The sequence below is a fragment of the Halictus rubicundus genome, chromosome 12 (assembly GCF_050948215.1).
Source record: "Halictus rubicundus isolate RS-2024b chromosome 12, iyHalRubi1_principal, whole genome shotgun sequence".
Taxonomy (NCBI): domain Eukaryota; kingdom Metazoa; phylum Arthropoda; class Insecta; order Hymenoptera; family Halictidae; genus Halictus; species Halictus rubicundus.
This window is the reverse complement of record NC_135160.1, coordinates 11,066,492-11,087,230: the sequence shown is the minus strand read 5'-3', so window position 1 is coordinate 11,087,230 and position 20,739 is coordinate 11,066,492. Positions and strand designations below refer to the sequence as shown.

Sequence of the window (20,739 nt, the reverse complement as noted above, 5' to 3'; positions counted from 1 at the left end):
AACCACTTCCGTTCTCATCGTGAACGACACCGAGAGTCCGTTGCGCGCGGCTGTGCCCCCGAAAGATCTCCGAGACACGGTTCTCTCCTCGCGACCTTCCGAAACGAGTCGATCGCGCTGTTCTGTTTTGCTCTGTTCTGTTCTGTTCTGCTCTGTTCTGCACCGTCTTGTCGCCGTCCCCGTCTGGTCTCTGTCCTTTCTCGTTCGCGTGTGGTTCCTCCGCGTTCGGTGTCCAAGAATCACCTAGAACGACGCGCGGCTGGCAATGGTAGAAAAATGACCTCGCCGGATGAATATCTTGGTAGTAATGAAAGTGCCGTAGAAGTGGTGGGGCGGCAAACCTCCCCGGTATCGAAAAGTGAACGCCAGTGGCGAGACACGTTGCTCCGACACGACGCGACGCGACACGCGGCCAGCTTGAACGCGTAGTTAGCATAATATCCGTGGATCGGCCAAGACGAGACGATGCCCGCGGCCGCAAAATCTGTTTGTCCGACCGGCGATTCATCAATCTTTGCCGCATCGTCTCGCGCCAACACGCGGAACGAAACCTTTCAATTTATGGAGCTTCCGAGAGACGACGAACGATCGAGCAGGGTTGGTCGAGGCGATTCCAGAGGTCTTTCTTCCCTATAAATTTTACTGCCGATTGAATCGTGGGACCATGGAACTGTAGATCATTTTTATTCGCGTCTAATCGGACAGGCTCACAGCAAATACTGGATGAGATCGTGAACAGTTCTTTTTCTTTTTTCGCGCGCGCGCGACTCGTTCGACGTTGGCCGTACAAGGCACAAGAAGTAGGAAGACGAGTGTTCGGCTCGTTAAAATTAGAAAGCAGGAATCCAGTTTTCGGAAACGAGCCGAGTGTTTGAACAGACGGCTGACCTCTACGCAACCGCCTCCTCTTCCGGTAATATGTTTCGCGACGTTTCGGCGTTTCGCGAATCGACGGGATTCCGCGAAGAAATTAGAGATCGTTGCTGCGTCAACGAAAGCGTGATTCTAAGGCGAATTGCTAATTACCGTCTGAACGGCTCGAGATAACGAGCGCCGCGTTAGGATAAATCGATCGATATCGGGGGCGAATTAGTCGGGATGCGCTCGACAGAGTTCTGCGCCGCGAGAAAACGATCGAGTCTGTCGCGTGCAGGTTTCACTGGGGAATTTCATGCTGTTACAGGTGTGTTTCTCTTTCTCTGTCTCCGGCACCGCGCTTTCGTCGTCGTTCGCCGCTCGCCCTTGCTGAAATTTGCTTAGTCTCTGCTCTCTTCGTACACAACGCGTTCGTTCGACGACACGCTTGTTCCTCGGTGTAGAAAAACATTTGTTTTTGGTATGTTACACGCTCAGAGTCACGAATACGTGACCTATCACACAAAGAATTCGTGTTATACGCATTATTATTTCCAGTTAAAAATACATTGCGTGACAGTCACGTATGGAATCAATGACTTTGCGGTGCTGCGTCGCTTTAACATTGTGCGCTTTATAAAACATTACAATTATCAGGCAACTTGGTTGCCAACGCGTTAACGTAATTAGACGCCGAGGTGTGCCCGTGTCCTTTCAGAAAAATTAACTCGCGTTGGATCCCTCGACTGCCGTTAACACTTGGTTTACGGTGCTAACACTTTTAATTTACGATTATTGAGATTTTAATGGTACACCCGTGTGGTATATTTGAAAAATAGCTAAACATTTGGATAGCCACGTTCACGGTATTTTTACAAAGTAATGCGAACCTGCTGTTAATTTGTCCAAAAGGTCGCGGCTCGGGCGATAGGGGCCGAGGGCGTACAATGAATCGAGAACGACCCGCCGACCAGCCGAGAAAGCGATTAGCATTATTTCCGACGATACATCGGTCGTATTCACGACGCGCGTGCTGCGGGAACGCGACCCGCTTCGAAATTCGACCTTACGGATCGGAAGCGTGATCCTCGTTATCTAGATCGTTGTGCCGCGCGTAAACCGTTCGTTTATGGTCGTGCGTACACCTCGTTACGGCCACCGCTAAACACCGGAGAGAACAGCTTCTATTATTACTCGCGGATCTCTGCTTTTTCGCTTGTTACATATTCATAGAAGACCGATTGATGCTACCGAGAAAAAACGGATCGTTCAGCGGCCGATCGCGTCTGTAGGCGTATTTTGACTCGGTCGCGTGGAAGCACGTGCCGATCCGATCCGATCGGCTCCGAAACTTTCGTTGCCGGACGATCGGGCAGCCGTATAGATATTTTAATTCAAAATTTCTCTTTCGTTAGAGTCGCATATTTATTCTGTGACGCAAACCGCTATCGGCGTCGCACCGCGCCGGCAGGTGAAACTTGTCAGGGTGGCGAACAGTGGTTCCATCTTGGCTCGTTCTTGGAAAACCGGGGAACAAGGCGTACGTCCGAGACGATCAAGGAGCTTCCCGACTTCGAAAACGGGCCGAAATTCATCGGGACGAAGGTTCAAGGCTGGCCTTCCTCTCGGGTCCGCGTCACTCGTCGAAGGCTGTCCATCGATCATCGGATCTTTCGTCATAGACGGTTCCACCTTTGAGAACTTTGTGTGGCGCAGCTGTCCGCGTGGACCGGTATTTTTAAACCGTTTCGACAAAATGACGCTGCAAAACAGAAAAACGAGCCAGAAATGAATAGAGGATACAGCCTATGGAACTCGATGAAACCATTAGGTCTGAACTGCGCGGTTTCGTTGTCGAAACTATGCGCAGCATTTCAATAAAACCGCTCGTGCATAAACCTATGTCGGTGGACAAGTTTTCCTTGGAGCCGGCGTTATATTCGCTTATGTTCGCTGTATTCGTCCGCTAGACATTCCAAGTATCTAGAAGATTGTTTACCAAAGCCGCATTCTTTTTTCTCCACCGAGTCGAGTTGCCTCGCTAAAATTATAGACAGCAGACGTCTATGCAGAAGATCCCCGCAACTGCTCGGCGAACGCGGATAAATCTAATTCTTTCATTCTCTCCGCCGGGGTTCTTTACGTAATATCGTCGAACGTATCGCGGTCACACGATTCCGCGCTCGACGTTTATCGAAGAATAAATGGCGCGATCGATGTGTCTCGTTACGCGTACAAAAGCAAGCACGCTGATCCCTCGACCGATGTGCTTCTCTACTTGTTCCAGGCTCGCAGAGGATGGACTATCCTCAGCAGAGACACCATGGGAGCCTCGAAGAGCAGGCTGATGACCAACGCCACGGCGTACGAGGCTATCGTGAACCCGAAGAACAGTACTCCCTGAAAAGTGTTTCAACTTATGAGGAAAATCTCTGAAGGAACGATCGTCGTTAGACTAATGTAGCTGTAAGATAGTTACAGGAATTATATAATAAGATTAATCGTTTAACGCGGGGCAGTTTCTAGTCGACGGTTTCCGCTTCTCTGAAAGTGACCGATTATGTTACTTTATAAAAATAAGGAAATAGTATATACCCGAAGAAAGAAATTTGTGGAATAATTCTGCAAATTGGAAATGTTAGAAGGCTAGTTTTAATGAGGCCTTTCGATTTTCCCGACCTCGTTTCTACGGGACCTACAAAAGAAAGGGAACGACCGATGCATGATGTTATTTAGTCGAAATTTGGTCGACGCGAGGCGACCAGCACTTTCTCCGTAGGAAAACAGTGAAAGGGGGAAGAAATGAAAAGTAAAGACAGGTGGGGGAAATAGTGAGATGGTCGGGGAGGGAGGCAGCAGAGAGAACCGGTGTGGGAAGCCGCGGGAAAGGCGAACGAGTCGGGATCTAGCGGGGCTTTCAAGAATCGGACGGCTTCGTTTGATCGGTAATCGGGGAATTCGATTTACCCCGGCAAAGGCACGGTATTTTCTTGAAATCTCTCCAAAAATTCTCTAACATATTCTGAAAATAGTTTCAGGTACACGGCTGGATGGTACAGAGCACTTTGCAAGGCTCCGCAAGAGATCACTGATCACTGATCCACGAACACTGTGCCGTTACAGAGGCGAACGTAGGGCCGCGTGGGAGATAGATCGAAAGTAGTCTTAATATATCAAAACGATCGAGTTAAGACGATGGCAGTACCATTAATCCCAGCGTCAAGTGCAACGAACTTTCTCCTTTCAAGATTACCGCTCGTATGATCGCAGGATGAACCAAATAGACGCAGTAGCTCAGTCTGGACAGCGGGTACAGAAACCTCCAAGACAGTATTTTGTTCACGATACCTGAAATGTAATGATGCTCGTACATAATTCAGAACGAGAACACACAATCCCGAAACGAAAACTGAAACCCACGCTGTCCGTGATCGAACCCCTTAAAATCGTGCCGTGAGAATTCCCATTTCCAAAGATGATTTCGTCAAGATAGAAGCAAGCATAAATCTCATCGATGTTTGCATAAATTTACAAACGAGAGACAGCGTAATTTACGGCCTATTTGTCGCGGTTGAGGATTGCGGCTTATTCGGCTTTTTCGAAGATTGATCGCCAAGCTTGGACAGCGTGGTTTTAAGTTATGTCGAGAGTAATGATCGAGATCAATCGATTACTGACCACCGTGACCGGCGACGCAAGCGATCAGGACCCAACCGACTGCGACCGCCCATCCTGAATGCGACAACGCGGTGTACACCGCGGACATGAATGGACCGTAGCTGTTTCCGTAAAGTCCGTACACTATACTCAGCATGACGAAGAAAGAGAAGATCCAACAAGCAAATGCGACCGCCTGCAATTAGAAGCGACTGCGTATACAGTGTGTCCCAGTATTGGTGGTATCACCGTGCAGCAGATGATTCGGTATGAAAAAGTAAATCAAAAATATGGAATAAATTTGTTCACTTCACGCTCCGTTTTCGAGAAAAACGAGAACCGAAGACTCTACGAACACGCGTCTGTTCGTGACCTGCCGATTCTACTTCCTGCGAATGCTAGAGCACGCGAACCCAACTGGTTTTCTAAACGAATTTTTCTCGAAAACGAAGGGTAACAAATATTTATTCGGTATTTTCCACTTATTTTTTCAAGTCGAATCGGTTATACCACCGATACTGGGACAGCCTGTATATCAGTTGGTCGCATCGGCGCAGCGTAGCGGTGCGGCGGCAGGATCGCGATTTTAATCGACGATTATTACGGAGAAAGTGGATTACGACGATTCTTACTGCATCCCGATCTAATTGGGGATAATCTGTTACGTGAAAATGCGGCGGTGCGTAGTCTTAATCACTTGTGCGTTCCCCGAACGGTCGAAGAAAGTCGTGGCGCGGCGAAGGCTCGAGCAAAAACTTGGATGATCCAGCCGCGATCAGTTATACAGAGCGCATTGAAAATTGTCGGTGATTCTACATGCGAAAACAATTCGAGAAAAAGGAATAACATTTTCTCGTTTGACGCTCCGCTTTCGAGTAAATCAAGTTCGATGATTCAACGAATACGCGTCTGATCGTGACCAACCGAATCTACTTCTTGCGTATACAGTCGCACTAAAGGACGCGAACCCGACGGATCTTCAAACTCGATTTTTCGAGAACGAAGTGTCAAACGAAAAAATATACCTCTCCTTCGACTTATTTTTGCCTGTAGAATCACTAGCCGGCGAGTTGTACCACGATTTTCGGTGCATCCTGTACGCATTAAGGTAGCTCCTCGATACATTTCAGGGAAGTTACGCAACGTTCACCTTAGGCATCTTCAGGCTGCAATTCGACTTGTAGAGGTACCAGCCAGCCACCATCCCCAGCAGATACGGCCCGATCCTCGACCAAGGCTTGTCGTAGAGGCTCTCGTAGTGAGCAAACGGGTCCACTATGCTATCATCGATATTCGAGGCGTTTTAATTAACGACAGGATTTTAATTGACCGATTTTTCGAAGCCGCACGTTTACCTTGGCACATGCTTCGTGTGCAGCGCGATGGTCGCCGTAACGATCCAGGACACGATCAGGATCATGGCCGTCGCGAGCGCTGCCACCGGAAGTAGCCTGCAAAACGACAATTCAGACTAATCACCCCGGCACGATTGAGCACCGATGAGCGATCTCTCGTACCTCACTCCGATTATGAGAATGATCGCTCCAACGATGTAGAATAGCGTGTCGTTCGCCAGGTACCAGCTCCACACCATGCACTATCGGTAGCGCATAACCATTTAGTTCACTGTCCTTTGTAAAGTAGCTCTCGTTCCATGAAATTATACGTACCCGTTCGTCCATGTCGAAGTATGTGTTCACGTAGAGAGCGTTTCTCCACCAGAATCGTCTACAGTTCTCGTAATCGAGCGTGTACAGGTCGAGCATGGTGTGGTTGTAGTACCAGGAACTCGACACCTCGATCAGACCTATCACTATGAGATAGGGTGGAGTTAGGCGAAAGTACCGGTACGAAACCATTCCTAGGAACTGTAGAAACGCGCCGCAATTGTTCCTCAGCAATTTCATCTTCTGCATGGCTGTTTTCGTGATCGTGCGTAGGTAGAGAAACGAGACCAGGCATCCGCTAGCGCACAGTGGAAACATGCGTCAACTTAAATATCGGAGAGGGTAACCGAATGTTGTAAGGAAACGACCGTTAGTTAACACTAGAACGACCGAACAATAAATGCGACTGACGTATATTGCTTTGTAACAATGACAAGATTGTGCCCATTCAGACCTCATACAGCTTTTATTGTGATATGTGCTTCAATGAAGGGGTTCATTAAAAAATGTCCGATGAAAACATTTTTACAATTTCGGTAATTGTAAAAGAAAAAATTAGGAAGCAGTCATTTTGACTGCTCCGGTCGTTCTAGTGTTAAATAATGTTTGCGTAGGTACCTCATGAAGAAGAAGGTGTCCACGCCGTAGGTACCGTTGCTGATCGTCTGGTAGAAGAAGTCTCTCTCCGCGTTAGACTTGAACGATTTAGCCTCTGGGGATCAAGGGCCGTGTACACGAAGATGCAATGCTACGAGAGAGATGACGGTCTACTTACCAGAGACCACGTTTACCGTCAGACAAGTGTGCACCAGGACGATCCACAGCATGGAAATGAATCGGAGTCCGTGAATCGGAGCCAAAGTGTCGTCGCCGACATCGAGGCTGCAGAGTTTCGATAAATTCAACAGAAGGCTGAAAGATAACAGCGCCTCCGACAGCGGTTTCGGGGCGGTTTTCGTGGTTTTCACGTCTGAAAGAAGAAAACTGGGCTAGTCTAACCGAAGAGAGTCCATCGCGAATGATCGTGAAGATGTACCCATGGCGCCATTGTGCTCCTTCACCGACCACAGCTTCGCGATCGTGATCTCGTTGTCGACGTTCTGATCGGCCTGCATGGTTTTCATCTCCATCATCGTGTTCCCCGTGTCCCGAACGTTTCTCCTCGAACGTAATACCCGATACCTCAGAGAAACGTCGTAGAAAGTGCCCAGACAGACGAAAACAACGACCACGACAAAAACGATCCTGCAAGCCGTGTATCATTCAGTTCCTACTCTGCTGGCCGGTAGGCAGCGGGCTGGTGATACCGATTTTTCTCGAACAATACGGCATTATGCTCGATGAAAAATCTGCCTCTGTTTCAGAACGCGGTGACTGGACTTACGCTAGAACGTAGAAGATCGGGTCTTCCCAGAGGGAGTATCCCTTCGAAAGGTTCCTGACGGTTTCGACGACTATCTCCGAGGAGGAATTGTGTTCGCGCAGGTTCCGGGCGAAGAGGAAGAGCTGTCGAACGTCCCCGACGTCGCAGGAATCGGGTAGACAGAGTCCGAGAATGATTCTGAAAGTCTGTTCAGCGAAAGGTAGTTACGATTCTGTGTGTTCGAGTTCTTACGATCGAGCGGCAATTTACTTTATCCAGTTCCAGGTGCAAGGGACTCAGAGTGAAGCTGACGGAAGTGATGCCGACTAGAAACGGCGGCACGTCTCCTCCGCGATGTTCGTGATCGCCTTTGTTCTGCCGTTCGAGAAATTCGGCGGTCATCTCGCGACATTGGTCCGTGGAGCCCACCCAGAACACGTTGTCGGAGAACAATCCCCAGGTGTACTTGCCGGTCGCGTCGACCACTAAAAACAATCGAAACTAAACCGGTGTGCACTACCTACAAGGAAGCATGCGAATAATTGTTACATAAAAAATTCGCCGGCTCTCGGTCGCCGCGCGAATTTGAATACAAATGCTTTCCTTTCGAGGTCCGGCAGATCTGTTCGGTTAGGCTTACGCGTCGATTACGACACGCGTTATTCGTATCAAATAAACCCGGCGACCACAAGTGAAATCTTCATTTTTCACTTCCGGCCTTTCTATAAGGAATCGCTTTCTCAAATTCTACCTTCTACATTGTTGGAACGCCGGAACGCCTCTTATAAGGTAGCCAGTTACGGAAACAATTACGTGTGCGATAACTGACTGAACTTACAAATTGCGAAACAAAACGATTCGCTATGTTATTGAGCCCGTCGTTTTCGCCATTGAACTTTGAATCGTGAAAGAGAATTTCTTAATTTACAGAGGACATTCCGAGCGACGAAGGAAACACGAATGGACAAAGTCCTTCGCATTCGACTATGAAATATGTAATCTCCGGCAGCACCCGAAGAAAGTTTCATCTGTCAAAATTAAACCGGTCTTCGCTCGGGTCGACTACTTTCTGCGCGCAATTATGCTCGTAATCGAATAATATCCTCCTCGTGCACCGACACCGTCTGAACTTTATATAACACGATGGAATATTTAGATTATTTCGGTGAAATCATCTGTTTCTTGATTGCTTATCTAATGAGTAAGTAGTTTCTTCGCGAGAATTTCAAGAATCGAAGTTAAAGAATTTTTGTAGATGGAAAGATACTGAGAGATATGTTATTTGACTTGCTTTTCAGCGCCCATCGATCCCCCGATGACAACGCGGTCATGTAATCCGTGAAATCCCGTTGACAGTTCGTGGAGATGTTCGTCGACCCTCGAGCGTCGGTTTGCCAAATTCTTGCAACTTTGAAAGGATCCCAAACGTCTACAAAATCGTTCCATTGAAACGTCGATGCGTTCGATCGAATCGTTCCCTTCTGCTCCACATGACTTTCCTCGGAACTGGTATAATTATTTGTTAAACTGTCACTGATCAACTGGTCGTCATGGATTTTTAATCCACCAACGCACGTCCAATGCACGTACAACATAAATAATATAAACGTTATCCGCATTTTTTGATCTTTCGAAAATCAAGCGTAATTCAATTCCGAAAGAGGAATTGTATTGTATAGAATCTTTGTGAGTTCAAATTAACCGCGGTTTCTTCGAACGCCGAATTTTGAATGGGAGGATCTTTCGCGCGGTCAGTTCGGTGGCGAGACACTCTGTAAAACTATCATAAGCATTGGTTTTGTGGTCACTGCAACTATCCGATCACGTGCAAAGCCAGATATACTGCACTTACCGCCTCCCACCTTCCTGCCGCCTAATACCAACCCGTATAGCGATTACGTGCACTCTAAACTCAAGCTTTTTATAAAGTACTTTAATCCTACCATACATCAGTCGGCTTTAACAGCCGCCGCGTTTCGATCGCCAACGCATAACGACGGAACTCGCATTTTCCGTGAAAGTTTGGTCCAACAGTAAATTGTAACAAATTGGAAAACGTTACGTAAAATCATTGTTTATTTCATCAGGAAATGGTACATTATTCTTTGCCGTTAATCGAAGAAAACAGGTTAAGTAATATTAGAGAAGGTTTGAATTTTAAATAGATTCATCGGACATGCGCAGTCGATAAATTGTGAATGAATTATTTATGTCCTGACTTCGGTGTAAGAAGAATTGGTGGTTCCGTATAGGTGGAACCGTCTCATGCTGTTGATAGTTACGTCTTGCTGTCGTCGCTACTAAAAGTAGAGCAGTCTTTTAAAAAATTAACTTGACAAAGTTAATTGTTTCTTACGCTGTGGTGTAATAAATTACCGCGAACACGGGTCACGATGTAACAGAGAACTTCCTTTCGTGAACCGTGACGACGCAATTTTTCCTTGCAAACACGAGTCCGCCTAGAGGCCGGTCAGAACAACAAGACGCAATTGTCACAGATTTCTAGGCTCGGGCACAGACAAGGTATAAGGATAGACCTATCATCTTATGGGCCTTCATGTCAGATGTTCTGCAATATCGACTGTTCAAAAAATCAAAGGTTTTTATAATTATTCGTTTATTTTCTCGTATTCGCGAGACAGCAGTGACTATATATAGCTATTTTTAGCTTTAATTCCTACCACTGAGGATGCTGTCAGCAAATTTTAGTTCCAATTGGTAATACAAGATGTGACACGAAAATGGTAATGGGGTTACGTGACCCCAAGAAAATGAGCCACAAAAGTACATTGGATGACAGGTCTATCCAATACCTCGTCTGTGGCTCGGGGATTATTTAGAAGAGGATAGAAGACGAATATAACCAAACTGAGCACGTGTCCACACGAAACATTTGGTATGTAAACAACTAACAATTCGTGCAACGATTATGGATATAATAATTGATACGAGAGGTGACTCGAATTTGGTGACGAGGGATCGGTTGATAGAAAGCGACGAAGATGATTTAGACTTTGAGAACACAGGTAGCTCGACCAGTTGCCGATAATTTTTCTTAAAGAGGTTAAAACTTGAGATAGACCATTAGTAACATTTATTTACAGGAACGCGATCGTCGAATTTCTTCAGTGTCGAGGAAGATTTGATCAATAATGCTGCTACGTCGAAGAAAGGGCAGCGTGACACGAGTAAAGACATTGATCTCGAAGAATTTGAAGTTGACATGGGTTGGTCGGGCCTGAAGAAAGGACACCAGAAAAAGGCAACGAAAAACCCAGTGCCTGTAACGAAGGACACAACAGCGATAGATGCAATACTTAAGAAAAGCGTGATAAAACCTGGTTTCGAACAACTAGAATCTGTGCCTTCCGGCAAAGTGGGTAAAAGAAAACTGCAATCTATGAAACGCAAGGAACGTGCCAAGACCAAGGGCAAGGATTGGTTCAACATGCGCGCGCCCGAGATGACGCCACAGATTAAACACGATCTCCAAGTTCTTCAAATGAGATCTGCGCTAGATCCGAAACGTTTCTACAAAAAGAACGATCTGAAAGTTTTACCGAAATACTTCCAAATTGGTAAGGTTATCGATTCGCCGGTGGATTATTATTCGAACCGTCTGACAAAGAAAGAACGCAAGAAGACTATCGTAGACGAGCTTATGGCGGATGCAGAATTTTCCAAGTATAATAAAAGAAAGTACAAAGAAATCATCGACGAAAAGAAAAAGTTGCACTATAAAGCTCACAAACACGCGAAAAGGCTCAAGAAAGGAAAGAAGAAATGATGTATTTAAAACGCGAAATTTGTATAAAATCTATTTATACTTCATTATAAGTATGTATGTATATATATATAAACGTGTGAAAAAATAAATTTTGTCAATGCATTCCTCCTGTAACTTCTATAGATGCACTGTTGACGTAAGAACTCTTGCCAGATGCTAAAAATGTTATTACTTCGGCCACTTCTTCTGGCTGTCCCATTCTATGCAGTGGTACTCTCTTAATAAACATTTGTTTTACATTATCGGGCACTGTGTCTGTCATGGGAGTGTCTATGAAACCTGGTAACACAACGTTAACTCGAATGCCGAATCTGTAAGAAAGATGGTTTTTGCTCTTAATATTTGTTATCAAAACTGTCACTACCCAGACATTCTAGGTAGTAAGAACATTAGCTATGTAGCGGCGTGAAGAGAGAAAGAGAAGGAATGTGTCAGTACGCGTGAAGTGAGCATGAAGAAAGAGAGCGAGGATGAACAAATGAGCATGAAGAAAGAGAGCGAGAATAAACAAATGAGCATGAAGAAAGAGAGCGAGGATGAACAAGTGAGCATGAAGAAAGAGAGCGAGGATGAACAAATGAGCATGAAGAAAGAGAGCGAGGATAAACAAATGAGCATGAAGAAAGAGAGCGAGGATGAACAAGTGAGCATGAAGAAAGAGAGGGAGGATGAACAAGTGAACGCGAAGAGAGAGAAAGAATGATTGAACAGGTGTGAAGGAGCGAAGGGAAAGACAGAACGTAGCGACGCATGCGTGTAGTTTTTACAGAACAAAAGGACCCAGTGTGCGAGACAGTTGTAAACAGCGAGTTAAAAAAAAAAGTAAATCCCGAAAATACAGCGTGCACATTGAATAAGAGTACCCAACAGTTATTATCATTGTGAAAAAACTTACTGCCCAAACTCAAAGGAAGCGGACTTTGTAAGAGCTATGACCCCAGCTTTCGATGCAGCATAATTAGCCTGACCTATATTTCCAACTTTCCCGGTGACAGAGCTCAGATTTATTATTGATCCACCTTTGCTTGCGTCAGCTTCCAGCATATGATGCACCGCAGCCTGGACAACCAGAAATGTTCCCTTCAAATTCACATTTATTACTTCATCGAATTCATTCTCAGTTAGCTTTAGAATAAATTGATCGCGTGTGATGCCTGCAGAATTCACTATAATAGTCGGTGGTTTGTTGTAGTTGCTTATTGCACTCTTGAATGCTTTTTTGATACTGCTTTCGCTTGAAACATCCAAATTTAAAGCCAGATGATGTTTAGAGTCTGAACAAAAAGAAAAATGGTTTTTTATTACGTACAATAAATGAAAGAATATACCCATGGAAAGGTAATTCATTATTTCGTATTCAGACCATTCAGCGAGTCAACAGTTTGTTGAGCAGATTGCAAATTTTGGTCGGCGGCAATAACTTTGGCTCCCTGATTTGCTAAAATTCTGCAAACTTCTCTGCCTATACCGCGCCCGGCGCCTGCAATTGCGACACATTTCAATTGTTCGAACAAAAACGAAACGTTAATTTCCATTTGATTTTCGATGCATACCTGTTACAAAAGCAAGTTTGCCAGCAACCATTTTCAATGCTTATCGGCATGTTACGTTGCCGGCGAGTACAAAGTCAAATCAAAACGTATTACGTAACAAGAATAGCCATCCTTGATTTTGAGTATTTGGTGCCTTTTTTTTCTTGATAAAACCCAAACCATAGTAGAATGTACGCGCAACCAGTAAGTATGTACGTACGCGAGCAGCGGACCAATCAGAACGTACCAGAGTGTTACCTAGGTAACCGCACCATATGCTGCTGACGTCAAAGTCCGCTGCAGTGACGTCAGAAACGCAACGCGAGCAGTATGCTATGTTTACCGAAAAATTCAACTTGAATTATATACCTACTCGAAACGGACCGTTCTCGCCGGGGTTGCAAACAAAGCACTCGACGCTCCATGAGAACTAACAATTCTCGATTGCAATTCTAAAAATAAATTTTGCAACACGAGGAAATAAAATAAAATGCAAAAAATCGTGAAAGCTTCCTGTCGGATAAAATCAATTTAATTGGAACAGTGTTCCGTCAAGACCAGTGTATATTCGCGAAAGAAACGTATTAAGCAGAAGATTTTCCGAGGAAGATATTAACCAAATTATTGGCTAAAGTTAACCGACGCATTTAATAAAGAAAATGCAGTTTTGACGTTGTCTGAGGTCGAACTGTGTAGCAGCATCAGATTCGACGACATAAAAAGTTGGGCATGTGGTAACGTTACAAGTTCTGTTGGCCAAAAAAGACAACGCGAAGCGGGGTTTTCGAGATCGAACGAATTGAAAAAAGAGAAAAGCGACGTTATCGGGAAACTAATAGGACAGCAGGTCAAATTCAAATATCGGAACAGGAAGAAAATGAGCGGGAGGGGGCGGAACGGTTGGCAGCACCGGCGCTTCAAGATACATAGCCCCGCGCCTCTGTCCTCGATCGCGCATCGCTCGTGCCAGTTTTCTTTCGGAACGCCTCCAGAGAAGAAGTATTGAAAAAGGGGGGGGATACGAGTCGAGAGAGAAGGTTGAAACGGAAGAATTTGTTGGCCGATCACGGGAGCCAGCGGATCGCTGGTTCGAAACGAGACGTGACGAGACGATAAAAAGAAACAGGTTGGCGTGACGTTCTATCGCGTGGAAATTCGATGGCTAAGAGAGCCGAGGATAGACGACGGCGTATGCTGTGAAGTCGCGCATCGGAAAGTAGGTTCGACTCGGCTCGGCTCGCCGTAACAAGAAGAAGAAAGAGCGTCGAGGTAGGAGCGAGGAAGAGCGCGCTCGAACAGAACCAAAAAGAATCGGACTAAAGAGGAAGAAAAGAAAGAGGTGTGCGACGAGGACGCGTCCGTGTCCGTGAGTCGCGCGAGAGGCGAGAGCGACAGTGCGATAGAGCGGCGTGCAGAGAAAGCCGTGTCGCGGTGTGAACCAGAGAGAGAGAAAAATTCGGCGGTAACCGGTGTGGTACCGAAGCTGCCAAGGTGTTCCGGAGTGCAGCAGCAGCGGCCCAGGATGCTGCCTGACGGAGCAAGAAGATGGCCGTGATCGGCGAGCAGAGGTATTACACGGCGGTACGTGCGAACGCGTACACGGAGCTTTCGTGTCGTAGGTTCGAGGCTGCGACAGCCGGGTCGCCGTCCTCCTTGTCCTCGACTTCCCCGTTCCCCTCGCATCGGCGTCGACCGAGGAAAAAGTCCACGCATTCACCAGGACGACCAGCGATGTCCTCTTCACGGGGTAGCGGTCCGGAATCGGGAGAGCTCAGCGACTCCGAGGACGGCTACTTGGACACGGATCCCCTGAGGTACGAACTGAAAAATATACAGAATGTGATACATGTTACTCGCCAGAATATCGATGCTTTGAACAACCATATCGCTGGTTTCCAACAACAACCACCACCGACGATATACCTGAATGAGTACCAGGAGCTGACCAGTAAGTTGCAAGACTTGGAATCCAAGGAGCAGAAACTGAACGAGTTGTTGAATGCCAGCAGAGTGTCTGGCAGCGCGTCCACGTCGGAGAGCGAATCTCGCGAAGCCAATGCCAACATCAGGGGACAAAGAGCGCCTACGAGGTCCCTGCTCAGAGCGTACCTACCTAACCAACAACGCACCAGCATACAAGTGAGGGAAGGACTGCCGCTGAGAGACGCACTGGCTAAGGCAATGAAATTGAGAAATTTAACCACGGAAATGTGCGTGGTGTATATCTTGGGTACCGACAACTCCAAGTCTCTCACGTCTTGGGACACGGATATCTCTGTATTAGATTGCGATGAAATATCTGTGGAGATTTTGGACAAGTTTCCCATAACCACTTCTATTTCTCACAATTTTGTGCGTAAGACTTTCTTCACGCTGTCATTTTGCGATTCGTGTAAAAAAATGATCTTTCAAGGATTTTATTGTAGAACGTGTAATTATCGATTTCATCAAAGGTGTACAGGCGGTGTTCCTGCGTTGTGTCATCAAGTTCGTATGCAAGACGCATACTATAAGGCGTTATTGGCACACAATCTTGACAGTACCGCTGGCATCCTGCAGCTTCCACGGGATTATGGTTTGAGCAGAAGCGTGTCGCCGTCTCTGACTCCTTCGAGAACCCAGAGGCATCCACGTTCCTTGGGACAGCAAGACCGTTCCAGCTCTGCGCCCAATGTATGCTTTAACATGGTGAAACCGAGCGGAGATTCTACTAATTTAGATGAATACAGTAGATCTCAGAGTTTAGGTCGACCCGTTGGCATCATTCAGAGCGCTGTGTCTCCTGGTAGCAGCCCGACCAAGCATAGTCAATCGACGCAAGCTAGTCCCACCAGTACTTTGAGGCCGAAACGACCGAGGGCGAGGTCAGCAGACGAATCCTCGAAGAATCTTCTGGGACCTAGGGAATCTATAGAAGACTGGGAAATTCCAGCGGATGAGATTTTAATAGGAGCTCGCATCGGATCTGGATCTTTTGGAACAGTATACAAAGCTCATTGGCACGGTCCTGTAGCTGTGAAAATGCTTAACGTTAAGATACCCACTGACGCTCAGTTACAAGCATTTAAAAATGAAGTCGCAGTCCTGAGAAAGACACGGCACGTGAATATCTTGTTGTTCATGGGATGCGTTAGCAAACCTCAACTCGCAATTGTTACTCAGTGGTGCGAGGGCTCGTCATTGTATAAACATTTACACGTATTCGAAACGAAGTTCGACCTGTTCACGTTGATAGAGATCGGAAGGCAGACCGCGCAAGGTATGGACTACTTGCACGCAAAAAATATCATTCACCGAGATTTAAAAAGTAATAATATATTTCTGCACGACGATCTCACCGTGAAAATTGGCGATTTCGGCCTGGCCACTGCGAAGACCAGGTGGTCTGGTTCCCAGCAATTCCATCAACCGACCGGATCCATTCTGTGGATGGCACCGGAAGTGATCCGAATGCAAGAGGAGAATCCATACAGCTTCCAGTCGGACGTCTACGCTTTTGGTGTTGTTTTATTCGAGTTGTTAGCCAGCCAGTTGCCGTATTCGCACATTAATAACAAAGATCAAATACTGTTCATGGTCGGATGCGGGAATTTACGTCCTGATCTAAACAAGCTACGCTCGGATACTCCGAAAGCGTTGAAGAGACTGACAGAGGACAGCATCAAGTTCTCCAGAGAAGATAGGCCGATATTTCGGCAGATCTTAGCTAGTTTAGAAAGTCTTTCGCGAGGTCTACCGAAAATCACTAGATCCGCGTCCGAGCCGAACTTGAACAGGACGCAGTTGCAATCGGACGACTTCTTGTACACTTGTGCATCTCCAAAAACTCCAGTGAACTTCCAGTTCGGAGCGTTCTCCTTTTATCCTTCCGGTGGGAATATATAATAGGAATAAACATTCGGCAATGATCAATGAGTCTGAGTCTGACGCAGTTCCCGTAAATTGAGATATTTAAATAATTCAATGGAGAAAATCGTAATAAACTTAGCTGTGAACAATCGACGTAATTCTTTTCGAACTACACTTTCGACTGTGTTGCATCCGTTTGCTCGATGTATAATGTGATTATATAAATACTTAACGCAAGTAACAAGAGAAACGAGAATAGAGAAGGAATGAGACGAAGGGAGAGAAAAAGATCCATATTAAACAGGAAGGTGTAGCTTGTGTCTTTACGAAACTTGCTATCTGCGCGTGAGAAGGGGATTTTTATTTGACAGAGTCCCCGTCGCGCTTGTATAAACGCATGTTTGTAGAAAAATGCGTGTGCACAGCGCGCGACCGGCGTAGAGGTCTCTGTTACATTTGCGGAAATCCTTGTGAAGGATGTAAAAATAAAGTAGGTAACAGAAGTAAACGGCATTTAATTCGCGTGGGCCGTCATTCATCTGTGGAAGTATTTTTGCAATGACCGAAGTGATTTTTGTACCTTCTTCCTTCGTATATCGTCTTGAATATGCTCACACGAGAATTGTTCCTTTGAGTAACTTATAATTTATAGTCTAACGCCAGGAAGTTCGACGTATTACCGACGTAGACTAACTAGCGGACGCTCTTTAGTGATAGTCGCAATAATTATGTTCCACGAATAATTATCTTTTCCTTTTTCTTCTTCTTCTTTTAGTAGTTCTTCGCCATACTAATTATCATAACCGACTGATTTTTTAAATTTTATGGACAGTAGGTCGCAAAGTTAATGAACACCTTTTTTTATCTCGACACGTAAATAAATCAAAATTTGTTCGTATAGTTATTATTCGTGTTGCAATAAAAAAGTTTAATTTGTTGTTCTGAAATTCGACAGGTATACATAAACCTTTGCGATCGACTTTATATTTGATTCTGTAAGTTGAACCGGGGATACTCTTTCGAACGGTACCAAAAGATTTTCAGTACATTGGAATAACAAGTAGATAGACCAGGAAAAAGTGGTACTCATCGCTCGATCAATAGGATCGATCTCGCGAGTCATATGTTTTGGCTTCAAGTACTTTTTCAATGTTTGCCAATGATCAAGGCCTAATTCAATTCCTATCGATATAAAAGTATAACGAGCTCGCGTCGTGCGACGATTTAACGAAACGAAAGTCAACCGAGAACTGTTGATTTGCAATGTAGAAGCGCATCGAAGAGAAACTTTTATCGAAACAACTTTGTAGTCGACTTGTGTATTGTTCCTCGCACTCTTCTATTTATTAATCTTTATCGTTATCTTTTGTAAGTATTTTTCGCACCGGCCCTCGAGACTCGCGATGCAGGAAGGGGCGCGAACTTCACTTCGAGATCGACGGATTAAATACTGCTCACCTCTGGCAAACAGTATTTCGAATTCCAAGTTTTCTTGATCTTTTATCCCCGCGAATTATCGAAAAATCTATTCAGACTACATTAATCTGCCTTGAATCATTTTTCAATTTTTGTTAAACAATCGCCGGTAGGTGGTGCGTTAACTCCGTGCGACGGATACCGATACAGCAATATTATTCAGTCTAATTTCATTTTCGGCCACAATATGGCGAAAGCATCTTGTTCTGTTGACTCTTCGTGATCGAAGAGGTTAGGCATCGCTAATGTCGATTCTCGCTGCACGCGTCAAAGTATGTTCGATTCTTTTATTGTTTAGATCTCAAATTTCTTGTTAATTTGTATTTAAAAGAGAATTAGGTTATAAGGGGTTAAGTCGTGTAGATAAACTCTTTGATCGGTGTTCACGTAAGCGTGTTCGATGTAATACTTTTTGCTAGGGAGTGGCCATTCGTTTGGTATTTGCATCGAAGACTTTTGCGTTACGCGTGACGGACTTAAAGCTTCCTTGGTTACGGCTGGAACGTGTTTGATACAGTGGTTTTCGCAGCAGCGAACAAGTACGGAGGACATGTGTACGCGAAATGGACCGCGAGGGACGACAGGGAAATGGACGGCGCACAGTGGACAATTTGGACAAAATTGGATTCAAAATCAAGGACCTTTCGATAGGAATGAGGTAGAGCGATGAAATTTTAAAAAAATTAAAGCTGAAACTTTATAAAATATGGGAAAAATAGAGAGATTGTGGTACGAACGTTTTTTAACCTCGAGAAAATTCGTTAAACGCGCACAAATTCAAGAAAATTTTAGTTTTTCCAATACCACGCGCGGAAAAAATTTTTTTGTAACATGCTATACATCATTTCCCATAGATTTTTTCACGCTGATTTCAAATCTGGTCTCAAAATTTGTCTACGACCTCAGGATTTTGCAAAAAATAGATTTTTGTGACAAAAACTAATGAAGTCATTTTTTCGTTGAAATGATTGGATGGTAATAATCTCCCTATTTTTCCCATATTCTACAGAGTTTCAGCTTTAATGTAAAAAAAATTTCATCGCTCTATCTCATTTCTATCGAAAGTTCCTTGATTTTGAATCCGATTTTGTCCAAATTGCCCACTGTGCGGCGTAGCGTCGTCGACGACGTCTCTACGCCGTCGTTGATTCGATCGAGCGTCGACGGGCCGCTCCCGCAACCCCCGTGCCGCCGTTTCCCGGCCGTGAAAAAGGCCTAACAGCAAATCTTCGAAATTCGCTGGTTTAGAAACGAATGAGACGATCTTACTTCTAAAGCACCACGTGGCATCCCCGATTTATTATTTATTTATTTATGGCGTAATCTTTAGTGTGATGAACTGCGATCGAAAGAGAGAGAAAAGAAGCGATGGCTACCGAGAGCAAGAGAGAGAGAGAGAGAGAGAATGAGTGAGAGACACGACGCGAACTCCGGAATCGTAGGATAAAGAGAACGCGTTCGAGCGCGAGAGAGAATAAAAGGAAGAAGGGGGTGAAACGATACGACGGGAGCGTTAACTGGAGCAAAGTGACGCACTCGTCATCGTTAATGACGCTTTCTCGTAACAGGGAAACAGTGAACCATAGAACATAATTAATGTTGCTAAAAAAAAAAAAATGAAAGCCAAAAGAGGACGTCGGGTAACGGGCCGTTGATAAGTTGTTAATCGTTGTTCAAGATTGATAGTTAGGTACTTTGAACGAAAAAGCTTCGAGAAGACTATATATTTACAATGTACTGACATCTCGATAGACCCATCTTTTAACCACATGTACGCGCGAACTCTTGCGCACAAAATGCATGTATTTGTTTGTCCCGAGGATACACGAACAAACGATTAAAAGTTCGATTCGGTTGAACGCTGAGAAATGATCGAGCAAGGGGATGAAAATTTGAACTTTCGATGGCCAAGCCTTGCGTCCTTTCCGATCGATATTCCTGTTTGTCATTGTGAAATTTTCGAACATTATTTTGTCGGAAGACATTCCTCTGTGCATTGCTTCGATGTGTATCATACACGTAGAACGGTTTTCGCGCGGTTTCAAGCGATTGAACGCGTTTTCGTGTCGTACTCGATCGTCAACGAGCAGAAACCACGAGTAGATATCGTACGATTATAAGCTTGACTATCGCTTGATCCGATTCCCTCGAATCCAGCCACGAATTTCTGTACGGGTCCGACACGGAACATACGATCCGCCGAGATTTTTTCGTTCGATCGACCGCCGCCGTCGCGTCGCGTCACGTCGCGTCGTCGCGACTCAATTTCGGCTTCGTTTTCGGTCAAATTACGCTGAAGCTGCTGTCAACCGCAACGCGTGTCTTGCGACAGGATGGCGTGGCTGAGATTGGAGATACTTAATTCAATCAATCGTGACTACCGATTGATTATTGTATTCAACCAAAAAAAAAAGAAAAAACAAACAAAAAATAAAAAAATTGACTCTTCGTGTAACGAATCTAGTTTCTTCTCTATTAGCTGTTAGACCCCCGTAGATGTAGGTCGACCCCTAATTTCGAAATCAACGGTGTACAATCATTTTTTCATTGTAT

At 45.2% G+C, this 20,739-nt stretch overlaps 4 protein-coding genes and 1 long non-coding RNA gene across 5 annotated transcripts; 3 read left to right on the top strand and 2 right to left on the bottom strand.

Annotated features, from left to right (window-relative positions):
• Window positions 1-1,478: 1,478 nt before the first annotated feature.
• LOC143359481 (nose resistant to fluoxetine protein 6-like) lies at window positions 1,479-8,479 on the bottom strand. The gene is made up of 13 exons (XM_076797421.1): window positions 8,471-8,479; window positions 7,813-8,043; window positions 7,564-7,757; window positions 7,216-7,424; window positions 6,955-7,149; window positions 6,798-6,891; window positions 6,183-6,477; window positions 6,030-6,109; window positions 5,868-5,963; window positions 5,663-5,792; window positions 4,534-4,708; window positions 4,061-4,203; window positions 1,479-3,255 (listed from the first exon to the last, which is right to left on the bottom strand). The coding sequence occupies exons 1-13, from the start codon at window positions 8,477-8,479 to the stop codon at window positions 3,130-3,132; spliced, it is 1,977 nt and encodes a 658-aa protein (XP_076653536.1). The 3' UTR covers window positions 1,479-3,129.
• A 31-nt stretch (window positions 8,480-8,510) lies between these two features.
• LOC143360099 (uncharacterized) lies at window positions 8,511-9,659 on the top strand. The gene is made up of 2 exons (XR_013083209.1): window positions 8,511-8,743; window positions 8,841-9,659. It is a non-coding gene; the product is annotated as an uncharacterized LOC143360099 (long non-coding RNA).
• A 558-nt stretch (window positions 9,660-10,217) lies between these two features.
• LOC143360087 (deoxynucleotidyltransferase terminal-interacting protein 2) lies at window positions 10,218-11,341 on the top strand. The gene is made up of 2 exons (XM_076798655.1): window positions 10,218-10,568; window positions 10,647-11,341. The coding sequence occupies exons 1-2, from the start codon at window positions 10,472-10,474 to the stop codon at window positions 11,327-11,329; spliced, it is 780 nt and encodes a 259-aa protein (XP_076654770.1). The 5' UTR covers window positions 10,218-10,471; the 3' UTR covers window positions 11,330-11,341.
• Window positions 11,342-11,346: 5 nt separating this feature from the next.
• On the bottom strand, window positions 11,347-13,195 carry LOC143360089 ((3R)-3-hydroxyacyl-CoA dehydrogenase). The gene is made up of 4 exons (XM_076798658.1): window positions 12,883-13,195; window positions 12,693-12,809; window positions 12,225-12,603; window positions 11,347-11,640 (listed from the first exon to the last, which is right to left on the bottom strand). The coding sequence occupies exons 1-4, from the start codon at window positions 12,911-12,913 to the stop codon at window positions 11,424-11,426; spliced, it is 744 nt and encodes a 247-aa protein (XP_076654773.1). The 5' UTR covers window positions 12,914-13,195; the 3' UTR covers window positions 11,347-11,423.
• A 498-nt stretch (window positions 13,196-13,693) lies between these two features.
• Raf (serine/threonine kinase raf oncogene) lies at window positions 13,694-19,219 on the top strand. Its single transcript, XM_076798607.1, has 2 exons — window positions 13,694-14,429; window positions 14,481-19,219. Exons 1-2 carry the CDS (start codon window positions 14,407-14,409, stop codon window positions 16,744-16,746), a joined length of 2,289 nt encoding a protein of 762 aa, XP_076654722.1. The 5' UTR covers window positions 13,694-14,406; the 3' UTR covers window positions 16,747-19,219.
• The last annotated feature ends 1,520 nt before the right edge of the window (window positions 19,220-20,739 follow it).